The 23,969-nt window shown below is 40.3% G+C and overlaps 1 protein-coding gene across 1 annotated transcript in view; it reads right to left on the bottom strand.

Annotated features, from left to right (window-relative positions):
- Positions 1-23,969, bottom strand: part of PKP1 (plakophilin 1) — a 44,048-nt gene that overhangs the window by 15,207 nt on the left and 4,872 nt on the right. Inside the window, exons 2-3 of the mRNA XM_083745276.1 lie at positions 14,808-14,908; positions 3,819-4,237 (exon numbers count right to left, since the gene is read on the bottom strand). Coding sequence (XP_083601402.1) covers positions 3,819-4,237; positions 14,808-14,908 — 520 coding nt within the window. The remainder of the gene's footprint in view (positions 1-3,818; positions 4,238-14,807; positions 14,909-23,969) is intronic.

The following is a 23,969-nucleotide window of genomic DNA, read 5'->3' on the forward strand; positions in this document are numbered from 1 at the left end:
GGTCAAAACCTTTATCCCATCCTCATCCCTTTTAGCCATAATCCAGCCTCATTTCCTCTTCAGTTCCTATTTTAGCATAAAATTGTCCTGTCATTCTCTTCTACTCACCCACCTAACTAGACCCCAGTATAGAAGTTATCCAACTGGGTAGCAAACTAAGGGAAAGGACCAAGTGAACAATCTTCTAAGACATCTGGCTTGCACGGCAGCAATGCAATTTTACCTCATTCTAAATAATAATAATAATAATAATAATAATAATAATAATAATAATAATAATAATAATTTATTTATACACAACCCATCTGGCTGAGTTTCCCCAGCCACTCTGGGCGGCTTCCAATCAAGTGTTATGGTCCCAAAGTACTTGCTACCACCCAAGAGTTGGGTAGCATAGGATAATTCTGTACCAACACAATCGTTATAAGCAGTGCTTATAGGAAAAAAGGTGCTGGTACTCACCACGAAGTTGTTACAATAAGTGCCACACTTTTAACATTTGTTGGGGCGGGGGAGAATATGCTAGTACTGCATACCCTTGAGTACCCCAAGAAAAAAAGCCATGGTTGTATACCTGTAGACCTTGGAAATGTGAATGTACATAGCTACATGCTTAAGTTATTTTGTCTTGGAGTTTTGACTAGGAGCTGCAGCATGGTGCCGTAGATAGCACGGTGTACTCATACAAAACTTATTTACATCTGCCACATCCAAAAGCAGCTGCCAAGTTCTGCACTACAAGTGCATATGGAAGATCACGGGTGAATCTTTTTTTCTTCAGGTGAATCTCAAATTACCAGTTGTGATTTCCTTTTTAATCATCTTTTCTCTCTTTTTTTGGACTAGAAGCATTGGTATCCCATCAAAGGGATTCAGGGTGGAGGTGCTACTGTCCAGGCACCCAGATGGGTGCTGACAGGTCAGGTGATCACAGGTGGGGTCACCCTGATTTGGTGTGTGTCATAGGGTGGTTCGTAACCTTGGTTAACCCTGCCAAAATAATCAACCGGCAACTGGGCTGGTTGATCCAGGTTACACACCCAGTGCCTGCACCCAAAACCTGTTGACATCTGTAATCAATAAAGTTGTGACCTGTATAAATCTCAAGTGGTTTTCCTGCATTTATTGCAATTCTACAAGGCTTGGGGCTGACCACCCACAGCTTCACTGTGCCTGGGGCCCACAACCATCTATTCAGTCTTAGGCAAGTCTTAAAATAGGTAATGAGAAAAAAAAGAAAGTGTTTTTCTGCTCGATCCTGATAAAATATTCAAAGTAGAAATAATTCTATAAGCATGTTGATTAACTGATGGAGCTGGAATATGAGAGCAAATGTTTGGCATACTTAGGTGTAGCAATCCATCCTGGAATGTTTTACACCCAGAGATAAATCAATTCTCAAGTCTCAACTGATAACCATTCTCAGTCCTCAGCCTGTCCCATATTTGTAGGTACACGGTGCTCTATTATGCAATGTGCCACTTAGTAGGTTTTCAGGACACCAGGAATAACTATGAACATGCATCGGAACATTTTGCAAATAAAAAACCAAACCAAAAACCCTAGAAAATTTACCTAGTGATCATTGCACCAAGCCCCTGTTTCTGGTTTAAGTCTCATTGTTTCATAAAAAAGCACAATCCCTTCCCATTTCTGCAGTTTAGGCAAATTAACATATTTTATTTGAAAGCAAAAGCTAAGGGCTTTCCCACCAAGTAAGAAAGTTACTTTCCGAAAGAATTTTCTTCTACAAGCCACTACACATTCATATCCTAGAAGCACTTTGCTTCCTCTATTGTGAATACAGCAATTACAAAAATGTTTAGTAAATATAACAAATAGGGTAGCCTCTCAGTTTAGACATGTTCTTTCATAGTTATCCATCTCTGCACCTCTCCTCCTTCTGTGGTCATAAACGGGGGGGGGGGGGGAATGCAGTTGCAGGATGACCAGGGACTGACAAGCTTTGTTCCGGAAACACTCCATGTGGAGTGAATTTGCCCAGCAGTGCATGGCCTAGAGAGCAGTGAAATAGGTGGAATTTCATCCCCACATCAGGGCTCTTGCACAATCTTGCAGTAGAGATGCTCCTGTGGGATCTCAAGAGAGAAGGATGGGGTCAGAGGTTTTTCAAGGCCATGTTGACCTGTGAATTACCCACCCTGAGATTAGAAGCAGAGACAGATTTAGGGGAGTTTGACCGGTTCAGTTGCAATGGGCATGAAGCTTTGGGGATGTCACCAAAGACACCACAACTATTATTTAGAATGGAATGAGAGAAGTCTCTGCAGAACCAAGAGCAGCTGGCCCATCTCCCCCACTTGTCCTACCCGCCAGATTATTTAAAAACAGTTTTCAATTTGAAGATTCTGTTTTCAGAGGCCTATAGGTTATAGAAGCTGTTTGCCTTGCAGAAAGAATTGGCATTACCAGTGGCATCAAATCCTCTCCAAATTAGATATTGGACTGAATTTTCAAGTTCTACAGTGCTTCAGAACCATGCAGATAGTCTCAATTCTAGAAAGGAGACAACTCCCCAACAAGAACAAGTTCAACTGGCAAGAAGATTCAGCAACCAGGCCCAGTGCTTCAAGACAGACAACTCCCAAATCTGAACCTGTTCTACAAGGTGAACCACACCCTATCAGGAAAGGTGCTATAAAGAGACCACTCCTGAGAGACATTTGGCAGAGGACAGTGTTTCTCACTCAACAGTTATGCTGCTGATGAATCTTCATGAGCTGAAATGGCTCTCTCATTTTTTAAAAGCTCTATAATAAACCAGATCTGTAATAATATTTTCAATGGTAACTAGCCTTTTCTTAGGGAGAAGTTTGGGCAGGGCAACTAATTTGACACTCCAGAGTGGCAGAATCTCCTCCTCACACACCCAAAAGAGTCATGAGTGGTGTTATAGAGACTAACACATTTATTATGACATAGACTTTGGTGGACTAATATCCACTTTGCCATAAGTCTGAAGTGCTATCCTAAGTTAGCAGGTATGCAGCAGCCCATACTTGTCTGCTTAGGATAACACTTCAGGCCTCTAAAGAAGTAGACTCTAGTTCATAAAAGCTTGTGCCATTTTCTGTTCTTTAAAGGTGCAGCAAGACTTTTTGTAATTTTAAACTAAAGTTCCATAGAGTTCCAAAACATTTTTCTGGATTCCATGTCACATGCCTCAAAATAATAATAATAATAATAATAATAATAATAATAATAATAATATACTGCCCTCTACCCGCAAGTCTCAGGGCGGTTCACAGAATAAATCTAACTGAAGGGTCAATACATCAGTTTTCACTGGAATTTTCTTTACTCCAAAGCTTAAGACATTTTACAGTTACCACTAGTAGGCTAAACTAATTACTTGAACCTCACTTAAAACTTTAGTTCATAACTCTTTACTTGGGAAGAACAGATAGAGTAGAGGCATATGTTATTGGTGCTGAATATCTGACTGCCATTATTAGTGTCACAGACAAATGATCTGTTAAATGTGGTTTCAAGTTATATTCTTTAACATGGAATTTTCCCTTTCCAGCTGAGATCCAAACAGTGCAATCCTATGAATGGTTACTTAGAAGCTCCATTGTGTCTAGTCCAACTTGCTTAGGATTGCAAACTAAATGGCTCAAGTCTTGATTCATACAAGCCACATCAAAAAATCAGGAGGCAAAACACCAGAATAAGGTTCTGATGGGAGTCAGAATTGGCAAACCTTTTCTTTCTGCATGGTGATGAAAACCAAGTAAATTGCCCTGCAGACCATGAAGAAGAAATCACAAGCAGAAAGGACACACATGAGAACTTACTTTGAGTTAACCTGTCCATAGACTGCATCCTGCTTGCTGCTAGCAACAGGCTGTACATAGACCATGCTGGCAGAGGTGCAAGAGGGACTGCGGACTGGAACTACTTTGTTTGGCCTTGTTGCAGTTGTAATTCCATGCTGGTTGTTGCTTGTGCTGTTGTAGAGGCTATGGCGATGCATACTGGCCTTGTGACTCACACGGCTTCCACTCTGGTTTCTCCTCAGCGTGCCTCTTGGAGGGTCATAGTAGAGGTCTGGCTCACTCCGGCTACTCTTCATAGTCTGCACAAGGCAGTAATCACTGCCAGGAACAGTTGGGCTACAGACCTTGTTGTAGTTCCGGCTGCCCCAGCCGTCCATTTGGCTGTAGGAGCTGTAGCGTTTGTTCTCGGCTTCTCTTTTGAGGGTTCCATTGTACAGCTGGGGGAGATTGGGGAGAGGGAGAAGGGGAAGAATAGGAAATACAAGGGTCAAAGTTAGAATTTCACTTGCTTTACAAAGACCACTTAGATCCCTGAGAGGTACTGAGCACCATGTCCAATGAAAGTAGAGTGGCCATGTGCTCTTACACTGGACAACCTTCCATTCGAAGGGCTGTCCAGTCCAAGCCCACCTTAAAGATGAAGTACCCTAAGAAGGCAAAGCAGGGGCCTTGACGCTGCCCATCAACAGTTACTACTTGTCAGCACGCTGATCATTATTCCCCTCTATGTGTTTCTATTTAAATTAGAATATCTATTTTTCAAAAAAATGCATCTATACAAAAAATATCCTATGGAAATTTTATGTATTTCTTCTATCTGGAAAATGCATAAGTAACCACTCTAATCAAAAGTAGCATTCCACTCATTACCTTTGATAGGAAGAATGAATGAGCCATGTTCAGTAGAAGCAGTGACAGCCCAATACATTTTGCTACCTGAGCAAAGTCCACATCACCAAGATAATTTTTTTTAAAAAAAGGCTTTCTGCACCATATAGGAGGCACTCTTTTTCTGCCACACCCCACCAGTGCTGCTTTATGGAGCCATAGCCAGATCTACAGTCCTCCTACTCATGAAAGCTATAGCGAAAGGGGCAGGGAGCAGGATGGTCAGGCCTGAATCAGGCTGGTGCAGCAATGGGGCCTGGATCCCCAAACAGCTGTGCCACAGATCCTGGCCTGGCTCATCCCCACATGTGAAACACCCCTTTAAGCATACTGCAAAGCCTTTCATGAGACTGATGGCCAGTGGGAGGCTGCCAGAATTGGATGGAGCACCTCCTAATCCAACACACAAACACACATCTGGTAGAAGGAGAGTTTAGGTTAAAGGTAAAGGTAAAGGTACCCCTGCCCGTACGGGCCAGTCTTGACAGACTCTGGGGTTGTGCGCCCATCTCACTTAAGAGGCCAGGGGCCAGCGCTGTCCGGAGACACTTCCGGGTCATGTGGCCAGTGTGACAAGCTGCATCTGGCGAGCCAGAGCCGCACACGGAAACGCCGTTTACCTTCCAGCTAGAAAGCGGTCCCTATTTATCTACTTGCACCCGGAGGTGCTTTCGAACTGCTAGGTTGGCAGGCGCTGGGACCGAGCAGCGGGAGCGCACCCCACCGCAGGGATTCGAACCGCCGACCTTTCGATCGGCAAGTCCTAGGCGCTGAGGCTTTAACCCACAGCACCACCTGCGTCCCTGTTTAGGTTTAGGTTGCTCTGGACAAAACCAATTCCTGCCTTCATCTAGTCTCATAATGGTTCTGCCTAAAGCAAGTCATTTCACATTGCTGGTGAATTTCACTCTACTCAGCACCCCTCGGGATTTTTCTCATCACAGCATTACACATTAATATGAACCGAGTGTATTTTTATCCCTCCGCTCTCAACCACAAAGTAGAGGGGAAAGGACAAAAAGTGCAAATAAAATAGAGAATTGCAACCACAAGGCCAGAGCTGTCTCAGCAATTCACTGAAGTTCAGTGCAGCATTCTAAGAACTTCCTAATAAATTCTCATTTCCCCCCCACCTCACTGAGGCTTTTTGCATCTACTTAATGAACATATGTTCAGAAATTTGGATTTGTGAAGAATCTCAAGTATGTCCTGGCCTACAGTGTAAACATGTTGAACCATCTCCAAGACTGGAGTATCTCTAACCCTCTCTGGCAAAGTAACTCTCTTAAGAGAAGGAGAGAGACTGTGAAACACCTTAATATGGATTCATTCAGTCCAAGGCTATTTGTGTGCTCATTTGAAGGTTACTCTTTTACCACACATTTCAAGCAGAATATACATCCATGTATCCATGTAACAATAATTTGTGCTTGAGCTTGTTTTCCCCTCCTTTCTCCCACCCCCCTTTTCTTCATGTATCATGTCCTTTTAAATGGTGAGCCTGAGGGCAGGGACCTACTACAGATATATGTAAGCTGCTCCAAGAGGTGCTCTGCCTAAAGGGTGGGTTTTAGAAATGCAATACTGTAAATAAACCAAAATGTGCCAAACCAGAATGTGCAGCAGCATCCCATGGTGTTTAGTCAGGATAAGTAAATCCCACTGTATTCACTAGGATTTTTGCTTTCAGTTTGCACACATATTAAGGCTAGATCTAGACACATCAAAGAAGCTTTTCAGTTAAATGCATTGTAAACTCATACAGGGAAATCCAGTAGGAAAAGACAGGACTCCACAATGCCATCTGGTGTCACAGTTTTATATCGCATATACAACGCTTTTTCTTTACCAGTCTAGCTGAGTCCTAAGTGTCTGTGAGACAGCTGCTAATTATGTCCCTAACATGATGCATTCAACCAAAGTGTTAATGTCATAACTTCAGAGTTTGTTTTTTAAGCATGCACACCAGTTTTGCTCTACTGCTGGCTTCCTCAGCCTCGGCCCTCCAGATGTTTTTGGCCTACAACTCCCATGATCCCCAGCTAGCAGGACCAGTGGTCAGGGATGATGGGAATTGTAGTCTCAAAACATCTGGAGGGCCAAGTTTGAGGAAACCTGCTCTACTGGATCACTGGGATTCAGTGGGTTCTCTGAGACCTTCTCCCTTGTGTAGAGTACTATTCCAGTTAAAATGCACAGAAATTTATGCCTTAGTCTTCCAAACTCAGGGAAGCGTTTTGCTGACACAAAGCTTGCCCTGACAAGAATGTGTCCTTGTTGGAGACAGAACATTTTCCTTTCCTGATAAACACGAGAAGCAATGGGCCTCTCCTGTCCATCTTACTGAGAGACCATCTGACATGGCATATCAGTTTAAAAGAAAAAAAGCAAAGAAAGATGAAGAGCAAAAGTAGATTTATGCGGTCAGGATAAAATAGCAAACTGTAATGCTGTCTATTAAAAAACAAACCACCAGCTAGAATCTTGGGAAAGAATGAGATGCAGAACCTTGGAGCCTGTGATATCAGGGTTCAGTTTATAGCAAAATTCAAACACTGCTTTTGATAATGAGGTTATTTTAACACCATAGAAGCTGTTTTTCCACATCTCTGCAGGATAAATCTTGTGCATCTCACTCCACCCAAGCTGTGCCTGCATTGACTTGTTTCTAAGAACTTGTTTAGCAGAAAGGTGTCTTCCCAGAGCTAATAACTTGGAATCCACAGCTCCCAAGCTTCACTGGGAAGAAGAACATGTTAACAGCTCAATAGCACAGAAAAGGAGCCTGCCATTCCAAAATTCAGGATACCCCCCTTGATAATTCCTTCTCATAAACACATCGAAATGAACAGTGTACAAACACACTTGTGCACAAATGTCTTTTTTGTTTGTTCTCCTTCCAGACACTTGATGTGAATAAATGCAAAAGTAAACAGAAGCCTTACATAAATAATATGTTAAGTCTTTAATGGAAACATAATAGCTAGCTTTTGTTAGCTGCAAATGCCCCAGGGACTCAACATCTGTGCCAAGCTGCTATCTCTCTATTATTCTCTCTTTTGCTGCTATAAAGGTGTATGGCTTACTAAAAAAAAGAAAAAAGAAAAAGAGTGTAGCCAAGGTAAGTCTCCAGCCATTCAAGCTAGATCAGACAGCCTTGAACATAGCCCACATAGTTTGAATGCAGCAAATGTCAACACTGGGGCAGCAAATAGCTGATCAAGCTAGCACTCAACTTGAAGTGCAAGAAGTAGAATGATGGAGAAGAGGACTACAATGCCATGTGGAATTTAGTATAACAGCCTTTGGGTATCTCTCATTTAGCCCATACCACCAAGACTGGTCCTGGTAGTTTCCCAGTCTGTGTTTGGTTCTGGGATGAGGAATCAGCAGTAGGATTAGCACAGCTGAACCAAGACATTTTGGCATCCAAGGTGGACCCCAAAATGGTGTTCCTTATCCTGCCAGGGAAGAAAGTGTGAGAGGAGATCTACAGCAGGAACAAAGAGTAAGGCTGATAGTGAGATCTGCTGCCTCTATAGATCTTGCCACCTGAGGCAGTCACCTCACCTTTCCTCCTGGGTGGGCTGGCCCTGAGGATCAGCATAGTAGCCCTACCATCGTTTGATTTTCTTAAACCAGTATTGAAGAGCCATCTTTTTTCCATAGCCTTTACTGGCTACTGCACATCAAGCTGTGGAAATGGTTCCTGTTTCCACATATGGTCAATTAATAATCAAAGAAGGAGGAAAATGGAAACTAAAGCCATACGAACAAGTTAGAGAACATGTTTATGACTGGTTGCATTACTTTCAGGTCAATGAAATGTTTAAAAAAGACATTAAAGAAAAGGGTTATGTAGAAAAAGATTCAAATAATGATTCTAAAATTCTGTCAAAAATGTACAAAATATTGTTGGAATGGAATATGAAATATGAGAAAGTTAAATCGGTAATGGTACAATGGGCCAAAGATTTTGGTTATAATATACAGTTTGAGGATTGGGAAAAACTGTGGAAGGAGAACTTAAGATTCACTGCTTGTATGACACTAAAAGAAAATGTTATGAAAATGTTTTACAGATGGTATATCACACTGGTAAAATTAGCAAAAATGTATAAGATGTGTAATAAATGTTGGAAATGTAAGGAAACAGAAGGAACGTTTTATCACATGTGGTGGGAATGTAAGAAAGTGAAGGGATTTTGGGAAAGGTGGCTGCTTTAAGCAAATATCTCTCACCGCTTGAATTATTGAGTACCGCTATGGAAGCAGTCAATGTCAGATCCACTAACATGTGGCTAACAAGGGCAGTTGGCAGTGGCAAGTTTTTCACATTTGTTTTGTTTCAGGCTAGAGCAGCTGAAAAGCATTAGAATCAGGTTCCTTGGGGGATCCATCATGCTTTGGACCCAGTAGATCCATAGATTCAGTTTTAGTGTGGGTGGTGCTGTGGTCTAAACCACTGAGCCTCTTGGGCTTGCCAATCAGAAGGTCAGTGGTTTGAATCCCCGCGATGGGGTGAGCTCCCATTGCTTGGTCCCAGCTCCTGCCAACCTAGCAGTTTGAAAGCCCGTCAAAGTGCAAGTAGATCAATAGGTACCACTCTGGTGGGAAGGTAAATGGCGTTTCTGTGCGCTGCTCTGGTTTCGCCAGAAGTGGCTTAGTCATGCTGGCCACATGACCCAGAAGCTGTATGCTGGCTCCCTCCGCCAATAAAGCGAGATGAGCGCCACAACCCCAGAATTGTCTGTGGCTGGACTTAACTGTCAGGGGTTCTTTACCTTTACCTTTTACTGGCTACCACTGATAGTAGCTTCTGACCACCAATGGCACTCCTCTCTGATGGCAGAAGTTTATGGGGATTTTAAAATTTTGCTCTAAACTATGACTGAGGCCAAGCAATCCAATTTCTGCTAATGTATATCAGCAGCTTGTTAATGTCAGCATAACATCAGTGTATCTTAGGATCCCATAGCAATCTAGGTGACGTAGATGGAAAATATATTAATGCCTTATTAATCATCATCTGCTTAGTAATAATAATTTGTACAGTACTTTAGTGTTGGATTATCTCAGTAATCCAGGCCTGCACAACTTGCCACTTGCCAAGTCAAATGTAGTCTATCTTCCTTTTAAAACATGGTTAATTAAATATATTAACACCCCCATAAGTTAAGTAAGTAGCAATTATTGTAAATGTTCATATCACCAAAATGATTCACAAAGCACTTAAGTGACATGATAATACATTTATAATTTTTATTGTGCGAGGCTGTGGTCACCAAGAACTTTTCAGAAGTGGATCCCTATCATTCTCCACCCTGTCTAACTGGAGAAAGTGAACCACAACCTGCACACATAGACACACACAGAGACAATTGGAAACTGAATAGGTCAATGGGAGAGACAGGAATTGAACCCACTCATGAGCCTACTTATTAGGTGGTTCCAATTTCTATAGCTAGCAAAGTGATTAGTAGAAAGATAGGAACTGAACAAAAAAACTACAGATGGTTTAGTTACTTCTAGAGCAGCAGATGGTGTGGAGGTAAAATAATAAAATTGCACAAACACGTTGGGAGGAGGTGTCTCTCAGGCCAGAGGGGAAAGCCAAAGCAATGAAATATGATGGAGTGCCACCCTGAATGATGTATTGTGCACACCCTAGATCCTGCTTGCGAAATGCACTCATTTCAGTCTGTTACACACAACTGGAAGAGAAAAACTTGGATAACCAGTAAAAATAAAATAAAATAAAATTTCGTCTGGATTTGAAATATTTCTTCCCTTCACTTTCATATTTTTCTTTGACACTTTCTCATTTCTTTCAGAAAGCACAGATGTCCAAGTGTCTATTTATTTATTTATTTATTTATAAATAAATAAATAAATAAATAAATAAATAAATAAAATTTCAGTTACAGATAGGTAGCCATGTTGGTCTGCCATAGTCAAAACAAAAAAATTCCTTCCAGTAGCACCTTAAAGACCAACTAAGTTAGTTCTTGGTATGAGCTTGAAGAAGAAGTGTGCATGCACACGAAAGCTCATACCAAGAACTAACTTAGTTGGTCTTTAAGATGCTACTGGAAGGAATTTTTTTGTTTTAAATAAAATTTGTTATTTTGTATGCTCTCTTTAATCAATTGATCCAAAGACAGCTTTGGCATAATTTGATCAGAATGTGAAAATGAATTCAGATAACGTTTCTTCTCACACTCACACATAATTTTTTTTGGGTCATCTTATAGTGCAATTTATTGCATACTGCCCTGGTATCCACATGGCAGAATTGTTTAATATACAAAAACGAACAAATAAATAAACACCCCTATGTCTGACATATTGTCTGACACTAGCCTCAATCACAGGCAAGTTTTTAAAAAAACAATTTTTGTTCAACTGGCTGGTGTTATGAGAATGCATTTGACTCTGAAATTATCCAGTTCTGCATAAATCTCACTGCAAGGTGACTGGGGGGAAATGTTTCATGCTCAGTACAGATCCTCATTTATCTGACTGGGTGGTATGATGCTTTAATCCCCAGATAAACAGACGATTCTCCTTCCTTCTCAGCTGGGCTGCAAAGAGTTTAGCTCTCAGTGGCGTCCCACGTCACTATTGCAGCTCAGCCAACCAGTTTCAGAGGATTCCCCGATGCAAGCAGTATGGGCAGAAGATTACAAAGATTTCCCTTTCCATCTCTCAGACTTATAATACTGGTGAAACAGGATTACCAGGGACAGCGTTATCACAGTACAATACATTTAGATGATGGCTATTTGAATGTTTTAACAGGATCCAATTTGCAGAGCCATGAAAAACAGCAGCTTTGTAACCTGGCCCGGTCATGGGAAACTCAGACAGCCGTGGATTTAACCAACACCCAACATCTCCCATTATTCTTTTTCTCTCCCACCTCCTTTATTACTTGCACAGCATGATTCTTCTCTCATGTTTGCCTGAATCTGTCTGACTGCAGCATCACCGACTTTGAGTTTATACAGTACATTGTTAGGCGTGCCCTCTGCAATGAGTAGCCTTCATTCTCCCCAGCCTGTAAATTCCCTCGTTTACAAAAGATTTAACATGCTTCGGCAGTAGTCATTTCCATGACTAATTAAAGAAATATTTCTAATGAAACTAAGAAATATAGAAGCCGAGTGACACGTGTGTGTAATGAGAGAAGATGTTCTCCTGAGAATCTCTCCCTAGGTTACGGAATGTAATACGCAGCAGAGTTTCGGAAAGCAATGATGCCCATTCAGTTAGCTTTATAGGAGGCAGAGAAACAACTTGAAGCCAGTTTTCACATTGAATCTGGGAGACAAGAGAGTGTGCATGCTTACACTACGCTCTTCATACACTTTGTGGCTGTGTGTGAAGAAAATGTCAGTTATGTGTGTTTCATTTTGTAGAAGAGACCAGGGAAAGAAGGCATGATATGCACTCTGTCCTGAGACTTATTGCTGAGCACATGCTGTTGTTGCTGGGAAGGGGAGATCTTATGTTATGTTGTAGACTTCAATGTCCCAAAGAGACAAAACCAACATAAAAAGTTTCATTAATGAGAATGATCAAAGAATTGCTCAGATGAGAAGGCAGCCTAAGGGAGAAACATGGTATGCAGTGGGATGTCCTATTGTCCCATCATCATGCTCTCCAGGATAGGAAGTTCCCCCACAGCTGGTGATTATTTAGGCAACCCAGGTTAGTGAAGGACGTGGTTCTTCTCCATTAGGGCAATGAGATTCATCTTTGGAGGGGTGTGTGCTCTCCATCTTCCTTGTTTGTTACGAAGGCTACTGTTTTTGTTTTGAGGTTAGTGAGAGTGCCAAGGAAACCAAGCTGAGCTGGCTATTTCCTGTGACAGGAGGAGGAGTGTATGAGAAGCAGCTTGGAAAGGCAGTGAAAACCATCCTTAAATGTGACTTACACAAGGAAGAAGAGAGCAGGAGTTCTGCAACAATCTCTCAGCGGGAGGCACGAGGTGGACTGCACACAGCAATACTGGGAAGCTGCTGGGCGGAGAATGCTTGTGCATGTAGGATTGCAAATAGGGACTGGCTCAGGATTGAGCCAGAAAGGCACGGATTGATTTTGAGTGGCAGGACAGCCATCTCAGTACAGTTTCCTTGGGTGCCTGGTTAGAAGTTAAGCACGCTTGCCTCCACACTAGTTTCATTGCCGTTGTAATCTTAGACAGAGATAAAAATAAAGTTGTGGTTTGTTTCTAGTCAAGTTCTGGTGCCCCTCCTTTATTACTCCACAATGTTGCTTGCTCTGTTGAAACATTACTTCTGCTTGGCTCTGGCAAAATTCATGAGATCTTGACATACTATGTAATATAAATGCACAAATACAGCAAAAATATAGTTCCATAAACGTCTTCAAGCATGACCAGCAACTGAGCCTCAATTCGCCCCCCATGGTAATGGACTTGTAGCCTAGGCCAGGTCCCTGCTTTACATGACTGCCCCCACCCCAAATCTAAGCAGATGATTGGGATCTGAGTCAATATGTAGTTTTTAGAGTAAAATTGAGTTATGCTAAAGCTCAAAAACTACAAGGTGACTGTCTGGTGACATTAAATTCACGGATAATTAAAGACAGAATCCTACAGACCAATTTTGAGAAGAAGCTGCACATAGGCAACCAAAGAATAATCATACTTAAACAAATTCCAGCTCGAATTTTGAGATAAAAAAATAATTATAAATTTTTGACGGAAGCACTAAAAGCACACGAGATCTGTTATAGATGGGAATACCCGGAAGGCATCTCATTTACATTTAATGAAAAGAAACAAAAATGTAGAGACCCAAATGAGGCAGAAACATTCTGGGAAAGAAATAAGAAAAAGCTCAAAGCAAAGAGACCTGAACCAGATGAGGAAGAAAAAAGAGCAGTGGGAGGACGAAGAGAACAGGATAAAGATAATCTTAAGGACTCTAAATAAAGCAGAGAAATGGATTTGACTTGGAACATTAATAGACTGAATAATAAAAAGAAGCAAAACAAAATAGAATATATTTTACAAAAACAAATCTGGATATAATTTGTTTACAGAAAACACATGCTGCTAGAAGACATAAAAGAGTGTTAATAAATAAAAGATCGGGTTTGGACTTTGTTTCTTCGGATGAAAGCAAAGAAAGAGGCATGATAATGTATATAAAAGAAAAACTTGAAACGGAAAAATATATAAGGACAAAAAGAGACGAGTGATAGTGGTACAGGTATCGTCACAAGGGGGAAAAATAGTAATTGTGGGGATTTATGCACCAAATTTAAAAAGAAATCAGAATTTTACAAAGAATTAGAGGGGGTAATGTTTGAATTCATGGACCAGAAAATAATATTAATAGGTGACTTGAATGGTGTTCTCTACCTAGATATGGACAGAACAATAAGAAAATCAGATTCTAAAGAAGGGAGACTACCTATAAATCTTTTCAATCTGGTTGAGAATTTTAAATTGAATGATGTACAGAGATATAAACACTTGTTTGAAAGACAATTTACACATTTCTCAGAGCCTAATCAGTCTGCTGGAAGAACAGGAAGGGCAGAAATACAACCTAGGACTCTCAGACCATAATCCAATATATCTGGAATTAAAAGGACAGCAGAACTCAACATTCAGATGGAGACTAAATGAAAGCTTATTGGACAGCCAACTGACCCTGGAAAAGGCAGAAAAACTTTTGAAGGACTATTTTGAAATAAATTTAAATCAAGATACAGATATAAATGTGACTTGGGACGCTAGCAAAGCTGTGATGAGGGGCTTCTTCATACAGCAGAGTGCTTACAGGGAAAAAAATAAGAGAAGAAAAAAGAAAAGGGGGGAAAAGGAGATCATGGAAGAATTAATGGGAAATGGGGGGAAAATGATAAAGGCCCCCACCCTAAATCTAAGCAGATGATTGGGTTCTGAGTCAATATATTCAACAACACATCATATAGCATAACAGTGACATATCATTCTTGTTTCAAATGAGTTATTGCCTTTCCAAGGAAGAAAGCTATTTTTGCTTTGTGACAGAAGAGCCCCACCACTGTTTCTCCCCTTGCCCACCATCAGCATCCCATGGTTCTTAGAGAAAACCTTACCCCATGTCCCCAGTTGTTGCTCCCTGTGTGAGCTTTGGCATAGTAGGAACCACGGGCTGTTCCATAGCTGTGACCATCAGCCAGACCGTCGTACATGGAACCTGGAAGCAGAGCAAAAGAATTAGGTGTGAAAAGGAGGCACTCTGAATCCTGATTTGATTGAATATTTCAGTGACTGAAGTTTAGTCTCTCAGGAAAATAAATCTCCCCCCCCTCCACCCAGTAGGTAAAGCACAATGGACTCAACAGTAATCAAGAAGATATGGATATGGCTGTACTAGGCACAATGTCAGCCCATTAACCTACATCAAGTGAGAACTAGTGATGGATCAGTCCATGCCAGTTTTGCAGGTGTTTGTTCACACATCTGTTCCATCACACATTAATCTTCCAGTTTTAAAAATAATACATTTGCAAATTTCATATTTAAATTGTATTTAAACATGTATTTAAATGTGTGCTATATTTTATTACAAAATGCACATATTTTATCTCAATGTGCACATTTCTAAATAATAATAATAATAATAATAATAATAATAATAATAATAATAATATTTTTTTGTTTATATCCCGCCCTCCCCAGCTGAAGCCGGGCTCAGGGCAGCTAAAAACAATAAAATAATACAACATTCTAAAATCATTTCATTATAAAATTAATTCAAATCAAATTGATGGCAACCATTGGACTAGAGTTCTGTGAAAATTGCCAGAGGAGGGAGTCAGGGTGTGCCCTGGCCAAAGGCTTGATGGAACAGCTCTGTCTTGCAGGCCCTGTGGAAAGATGTCAAGTCCTGCAGGGCCCTAGTCTCTTGTGGCAGAGCGTTCCACCAGATCGGAGCCACAGCCGAAAAAGCCCTGGCTCTGGTTGAGGCCAGCCAAATGCATGTTGTCCTAAAATATATCTTTTCTTTACACATCTGGTACATTTATTGAGCCAAAAATTATGTCATAAAATTCAAATAAGTGCAAAATCTGAGGAATAATTATGCTCCAATCTCTGTGTTTTTCTTGGAGATATGAATTTGGCTGGTTCACTTAAAAATGAATGAAATTATCCTCCATCCACAATAAGAGCCAGTTCCCATGACTCCTATCTCATGAAGAATTTTTTTTAAACAAAAAGCTGAATTCTGAATTTTTCCATGTTTTGAATTTGTACGGAATTTTGTTTTAGCTCTAAAGCCGGTCAGATGAGATATTAGACAACTCATCAAACTTGGTGTTAAGTACATGATAAGATTCCTCCCAAATGATGTATCGCATAGTAAATGGTGACTGGTAAATGCAACAGTATATTTCCAAGTGAGATTTCTCATGTCACTTCTATCATATAAAAACCCCACTTACAAACTAGGTTATTGACATGATATTCTGGCCCCAGAACACTGTATTTAGGCTAGGAAATGTGATTCCTGATGATATGACAGCCCCTCTGCTCCCCCCGCCCCCCAACAATTTAAATTGTACTCCCTCAAATCTGAGCCCCAGTTATCAAACAGCCCCTAGAGACCTAAAAGCTCAATACGAGTAAGGCTGATAGGATTTATTCCTTAGTTTGTAAAAATAGATCTGCTTGCTAGCACATATTGTTCTCTCACAGAAATCTGGAGTGGAGAAATGCCTGCCAATGAATCCTTACCAACTGTGCTCATTTACACAACTTTCACTTTGCTTCTGTTTGAATTTTTTGCACAGTGTACAATTACTGACAAATGCCTTCTTTACCTTCTTCATCCACAAAAATGGGAAGCTGTCAAAATGGTAATATTTAACTGTTAAGGCAGCATAATGTAAACTAATGTCCAAAATTATGAGAAATGGGGCATGCCACAACTGCTTCAGAGGAGGTGCACATGAAGTCAACAGTTAATCAAAGTCCATTGTATGCAATGGCATTTTACTCCAATGAAATGTTAAGTTAGGTCCATTAATTTCAATGAGTCTACTCTGAGTAAAATGTCATTGACTACTATCCACCGAGTTTCAGTTATTAGTAATCAACAACAAATTAGCAACAAAGTCCAACTCAGAATAGGCCAATTAAAATTAATAGAACTAAGTAATACTCATTCATTTCAATGACTCTCCTCTGAGTAGGATGAGAATTGGATACAACCCATGCTCCTCATAGGGTTGGGGCACCACTAATGACTACTTCATATGTGGCCAAACTAAACATAAAATTCTAAAAGAGAAACATGTTCTATTTGTGGCCTCTAAGGTCAAACCATGAGCAAAGGAATGAAGTCTTCCTGGTGCATACATATGAAAGAGCCCCAGTGATGCTGCAAATAACTGTGGGTGATGTCCAGCATTAGTCATGCTCAAAAGAGACCCACTGAAATAATTAAAGTAATTTACATCCATTGATTTCAATGACTCTACCCTGAATATGACTTAATTGGACCTTGTCCTACAATTTAACACTCCTGATGCAGAAACAGTTTATTTGCTGTTGCAGATAATTGTTCCTGAACTGGAACAAATATCATTGGATCAGTAGGGGGGAAATAATCATTGGATGCCCAAGCCTTTCTGCAATTAAGCTAATTGTGCATACGACACACAGCAATTATTTAGACGTGCATTATACTTCTCATACAAGTCTGGGTTTTTGAACAAGAACACAACATGATGCACAATTATGTCAGTTGTGAGTGGAAACACAAATAAATGTTGAACAGTTATTCAAATGTCCATTGAGGGGGGCGGAAACATGTCTTATAATGCCAGTATGTAAGAAGTTAATGGGACATCCATAAAGAGCTTAGTAAAGCAATATAAATGTTTACTACTTTGTTGTTCTATATATATATATGAGAGAAGCTGAGAATGTTGCCACACAACCTCCATATATATATATATATATATATATATATGCTTTCGTATATATATATATATAATTTAATTAAACCTTCAGCCATCTTTTGTTCTAGGAGGTTGTTCTTTGGCTGAGGGCAACCTTCCGGCCAACAGCAGAAGTGCTCCGTAGAAGGAGAAGAGAAGGTGGAGTTTCACTACAGGCTTAGCAAGTTTCTTCAGCCCAGAGCACTTTTGCACCAGCTTTTTGCAAGTGTATTATTTAGCTCTATGAGAACAGGGAAACCCATTTGAAATTAGACATGCTAGAAGGAGGAAGGAGGCTGGGTTAATTCCATTCTCAAAGTGCCTGGATGTACTATGCTGAGAAAGCCTGCGTGGAACGTTGATTACATGTAGTATAATGCTCCCAGGGCAAGGGCTAAGTATGGGCTAGTGATACTAACTGCTAATACTAAGCAGGTTTGGGTTGGGTCACTGCCTGCAAGGGAGACTACCTGGGCATTCTGTGTAAGCTGCCTTGAAAGGATGGAAGAAAAGTGGAATAGAAATGGATGGAATGTAGTAAAATAAAATAATGGAGTAGCTTCACAGTTTTCCTGTGGCATTAATGTTTGTTGGGGAAACAGCTTGATGCTTTTGCTACAGAAAATATATAAAGGAGGAATTGGGCCTCCAAATTAGGGAAGGGAGAAATTCACACTTCTGAAAACTATATGCAAACTGAAACACAGCTATTCTTCGAAATTCATTCTCAAGATTTTGTGATGTAGTTCTTCAATCTAGAAATGGGTACACAAGTGTGTACAGTGGGGAAAGGTGCACATAGTTGTGAAAACTATACACAAAAATGCTTTATTACAGGGAAAACTGCATGGAAATATGTGCATATTCAGCAAAATTGCACAGAAAAATGTGCACTTAAATGATGGTGAATTTTGGTGAGGCCTTAAAAAAGCATGCAGATGTGTTGAAATCAAACTTAATGTAAGAAAAACAAGAAACCGAGAGAAACTGAAATTGACAGATGTCTCCATTTCCTACAAATACAAAGTGGACACATCCAGGGATTCCTGACTCATTGCATTTGCCTGGCAGAAGTCTTCAAGCACTTCAAGGAATGCATCTGACTTTCACATTTCACATACCCACAGAGCAAGCCCTAGTATAACTATAGGAAACACTATTACTACAGAAACAATAAAATAACTATAAGGCTGCAATCCCAGCCCCACTTACATGGGAGTAAGCCACACTGGATTCAACAGATCTTACTTCTGCACAGTCATCCTTAGGATTATGCTGTAAACCAGGAAACTAGCTAGTTGTCTTTGAGCAAATCAGTGTCTCTTGCCCTGATTTCCTTCACTGGTTGCTGCTGTAAGGCAAAAATGCTGTTTCGGTATCCATTTTCTAGTCTGCAGTTATTCTAATGGGCACAGAACCCACTCTGCATTTTTCCTGCACATGGAACTCTGGTGGGTTACCGATATTGCAGTTTAATTTGTAGTGCTGTATATTTTCTGAACATGATCCCCATTCGCAAATCTCTTAAACCCGATATAAATTCAATGCTAAAGCACATTGCCTCTGTGGGATGGGAATAGCATCACAGGACCAGTATATAAAACAGCATTTTCTCCTTCTCTTGCTCTCTTAGGTAGTATACCTAAAGGAGTGTCTCCACCCCCATTGTTCAGCCTGGACACTGAAGTCCAGCGCCGAGGGCCTTCTGGCGGTTCCCTCACTGCAAGAAGTGAGGTTTCAGGCAACCAGGCAGAGGGCCTTCTCGGTAGTGGCGCCCACCCTGTGAAACACCCTCCCATCAGATGTCAAGGAAATAAAAAACTATCTGACTTCTAAAAGACATCTGAAAGCAGCCCTGTTTAGGGAAGTTTTTAATGTTTGAAGTGTTATTCTGTTTTTCGTGTTCTGTTGGGAGCCGCCCAAAATGATGATGATGATGATGGATGATGAATTTATAGAAATAAATTGGCATTATAAATCACACTCACAAATTTCTTTGCCCTAGTCCTCTGGGAATAATTTTATAAGGCAAAACTCTTCTGATGTGTATGTGGTGCTATAATCACATACAGGACTTTGTGTTCATTTCATCAGGTCCCCACAAGTAATCCACCAGGTGTCACACATACATGAAAGCATTTGGGTTCTCATGGGAGAAACAATGTTATCATTTTATCCTAATTGACACCTAGTGAAGCATGTATGGTCCCAACATGCAACAAAGTGGGTCCCATTTCCCACCCAGACACTGTCAGTGAGAACTATACTGGTTCATTCATAAGCATCTTTCCTGTGTGCACCATAATGCCAATAGGGAGAAAAATATATGGCACAACTCAGCCCACTCACTTAGTTACTGTCATGCGTAATTCCTTGTAGAATCCCTTGTAGAAGCAAGGTCTTTGATATACAGACAGATGCTTACAAGGTTCTGGAGTGCGGGAGACGAGGGTTGCTGATCAGTCAGATTTTACAGGCCCTGCCAGAACTGAAGGATGCCAGAGAAACCTAAAAAAGAAAACTTCAGCAGAGTAATTTCTGCTGTTCAGTTTCGTAGAACAGTGTAATAAAGCAATGTGCTGTGAATGTAAATATATGTCAAGTTTGCAGCACTGTGTAGGGATCTGCCCCTTAATAAGAAGTGCATGGAGGTGGCTGGTGCCATTTTGCAAAGTTGCATGTGTTAGGTCTGCACATATGTGCACTGTTCCCCGCCGTCACCATTCACCTGAGAAAGCCAGGAGAACTCAACCCCCTTCCACTAAGTTGAGTCTTATCTTTTCTCCCACTTAACCTCTCAGTGTGGTATCCCATTGGAGGGGTGGACCAAGAATAAGATGTTAAAATCTAGACAAATCTTTTGCATACTGGCATGCACAATCTGGATAGATGATGATGATTACTATTCTCATTACTATTATTATTGCTTTCTGCTTTATCTGTGAACTAAGATGGCATTCATCATCAGAAATGAGCAACCACAAAGCGTAACAACAAAACCAGAAACTAAAGCAGACAAACAGCTTGATCCCTTTTTCAAAAACATTGCTACTTGTTGAAGAAAGAGGCGATTAGCCTGAATTGCCACAATTTCAGAAAACAAATATTGGCATGCCGACTTGTGTTTGTACTTTGCAGCATACCTATAGCTCTGGATTGCTGTGTGTGTGTTTTATAAAGACGTGTGTCTATCCAGCTGGTTAACCTTATCTTTGAAATGGAAAGTGATAGACAAAGGTTAAGCCACAGTTCATGTTTAAAAAGATATCAGCTGTCCAGGAATCCTGATGGTACTGAAGGAAAGGACACACATCTGGAATCTCACATGTGGGCATTCTCCACACCTTTCTGCACATTACTAGAATTCATTTTTGTTATCAGCTGACAGTAATTGGTGTTGTGAGACCAAGTATTTTGTATTGTGCAATCCTCTACTCATTTACATGGGTCCCACTGAAGCCAATTGGGCTTACTTCTGAGTAGACATGTATAATATTGCACTGCAAGGCTCTCATGAAACCCCCAGTGGCCCTGCATTTTTAAAAACCTGGTTTAAAAAATCAAACATTTAATAGTAGCAACAGAGTGCTATAGTGTGTTATTAGTGCATTTAACATGAAAAATGAAGAGAGGTGCACAGTGAGTGATTCATTATCCCAATGCATTTCTGAGTAAAAGAAAGAACTGCAATAACTAAAAGCAAAAGGGACTAAAATGCAATGTGAAAGCAAAACAGGGTTGTAAAATATGTAAATGGCCAGCATTTGGGGAAACAAATGTTATTTCTCTTTAAAAGTCCTAAACTATGCACAAATGTTCTGAGGCAATGAGCACTCAAAAGATGTTGATCTTTGAATCATGTGACACACCCTAAGAGACTTTGACACTATTTAAATTCTTAACATATCAAAAAATATCTACAGTGGTACCTCGGGTTAAGTACTTAATTCGTTCCGGAGGTCCATACTTAACCTGAAACTGTTCTTAACCTGAAGCACCACTTTAGCTAATGGGGCCTCCTGCTGCTACCGCACCGCTGGAGCACGATTTCTGTTCTCATCCTGAAGCAAAGTTTTTAACCTGAAACACTATTTCTGGGATTAGCGGAGTCTGTAACCTGAAGCATATGTAACCTGAAGCATATATAACCTGAGGTACCACTGTAGTTTCAGTCCTTCTATATGGATTTTCAGCTTAAATTATATGGTGTTGTGGATGTTCTACACAATTTTCACCTCATGCTACTTGCCTGTGTTGTTGTTGTTGTTGTTGAGGAGTCATGAAATGGCATTACTATCTAAGGATCCCCCTCAAAATTTGGGGAAGGGCTCAATCCCCAGCATCTCCAGGTAGGGCTGGGAGAGAACCCTGTCTAAAATCCCGGAGAGTCGCTTCCAGTTAATGTAGCCATTACTGAACTAGGCAGACCGATGGCATGACTCAATATAAGACAGCTTCATACGTTCCTAATCTGCACATGAACCATATAGCATTGACCAAAGTGTGCCATGTTGTCTCCAAATGTGCAGAGAGTCTGAGTTCATGTGCTGCAGTTTCATCCCTTGCAGCCATGATAGGCAGTACATCTACATTCCCAAGCATTAGTAAAGATCTGACCTCTTCTACTCCTCTCTAGCTGTAAATCTGGAAGATACCAATCAAAGAAGCACCATGATACTTTCTGTCTACAGTGGTACCTCAGGTTAGAAACACCTCAGGTTACAAACACTTCGGGTTACAGACTCTAATAACCCAGAAGCAGTACCTCAGGTTAAGAACTTTGACCCAGAATGAGAACAGAAATCGCGCTCTGGTGGCGCAGCGGCAGTGGGAGGCCCCATTAACTAAAGTGGTACCTCAGCTTAAGAACAGTTTCAGGTTAAGTACGGACCTCCGGAACAAATTAAGTTCGTAACCAGAGTTAGCACTGTACTTAGTTCACATACTTCTTTTCTTTTTGCCTTTGTCATTAGTAACACTTTCCAGAAAAATAAACAAATACTTTATGGATTCCTTTCATTAATGTGAGGGGTTGCAAGTATCACCAATATTATTATTGTTCAGCATCTAAAAATTATACTAATCTGCACAATGGGGGGTGGGACACCTGCTTTAAAAATGTTATGCTTCATATGTATATACAACCAATTGACAACTGAGTAAACCTACAAAGCCTAGTGTGTGTTGCAATGAATGCAAATACATTATATTAATGTGGAACGTCAATTGCACAAAGGGGAGGTGGAGATGGGTGGGGCCAGGTTAGCACTACAGAGCCACTACCATTCTTGTTGCATTATGGGTAAGATTCAGCAAGACATATGCACTCAATTTCCATTTATTTCAATGGTTCAAATTCCATCGTTGAAATTTTCCCATGGTAGCTGAAGAAGCATTGCAAGTGCTTACATTTGGCCTGATAGATGTAAAAATATAAAGTATAATATATATGCTTAAAACAGGTAGCATACAGATTCACACTTCAGGAAGACAAGATTGACTATTGGCCAAATACTCATTTTACCAGAGTATAATATACATAATATTATACATATACAAAGTATAATACCTTTTTACCTTTAATATGTAAAATGAACCTAAGATGCCACTGATCAGTGACAAGCAACTCCTTAAAAGAAAGGCTAAGAAAAAACCCAAAATACGTCTTCCTTAAATTCACAAATCTTGATTTTATTCTGTTTAATAGCTATTTACATCATCGGAAGCTCACATTTATTGATTGACCAAGGCAAAATCCTCCTTCCCTCTCTCCTTGTACATTGATGCAAACTGCCGTTGCTCACCAAAGATGCTATCCTGCTACCATGCTTTCCATTTGCAGAATTTCCATTTATCTGTCTTGTTCAACATTATATGCATTGTTCAACAAGCTATCTACCATGATAACAGTTAATCTAAAACCAATCATCATGACATCATGACACACACAAATGTTTCCTATTATTCCGGGACTATTAAAATGTCTATAAAAACTGAGTTTGTGACAGCTTTCTGAAAATTAATGGACTTTATTACCCCTATGAATCTATCCATTGAGAAAAAACTGTGTTATTTCCTTTTCTGCAATGACGTCGGTCACCTATGTCTACTCCAATGTAATAATTCTGTTCTTAGTTATTATTTTTACTTCTATGATAGATGCTCAATTTGGGCTTAATTTTGGATTCCACTTCTTCTTTATGTTAGCAACCTTTCAGGCAGGCAGGCTGCCAGCAACAGCTATTTCTCTGCAATTTCTTATCTGTGTTCCATCAGCACTCTAGAGAGATTGCCATCCAATTTTAGCAACTT

Source organism: Podarcis gaigeae, assembly GCF_964106915.1.
Source record: "Podarcis gaigeae genome assembly, chromosome: 6".
In the NCBI taxonomy this organism is placed as follows: domain Eukaryota; kingdom Metazoa; phylum Chordata; class Lepidosauria; order Squamata; family Lacertidae; genus Podarcis; species Podarcis gaigeae.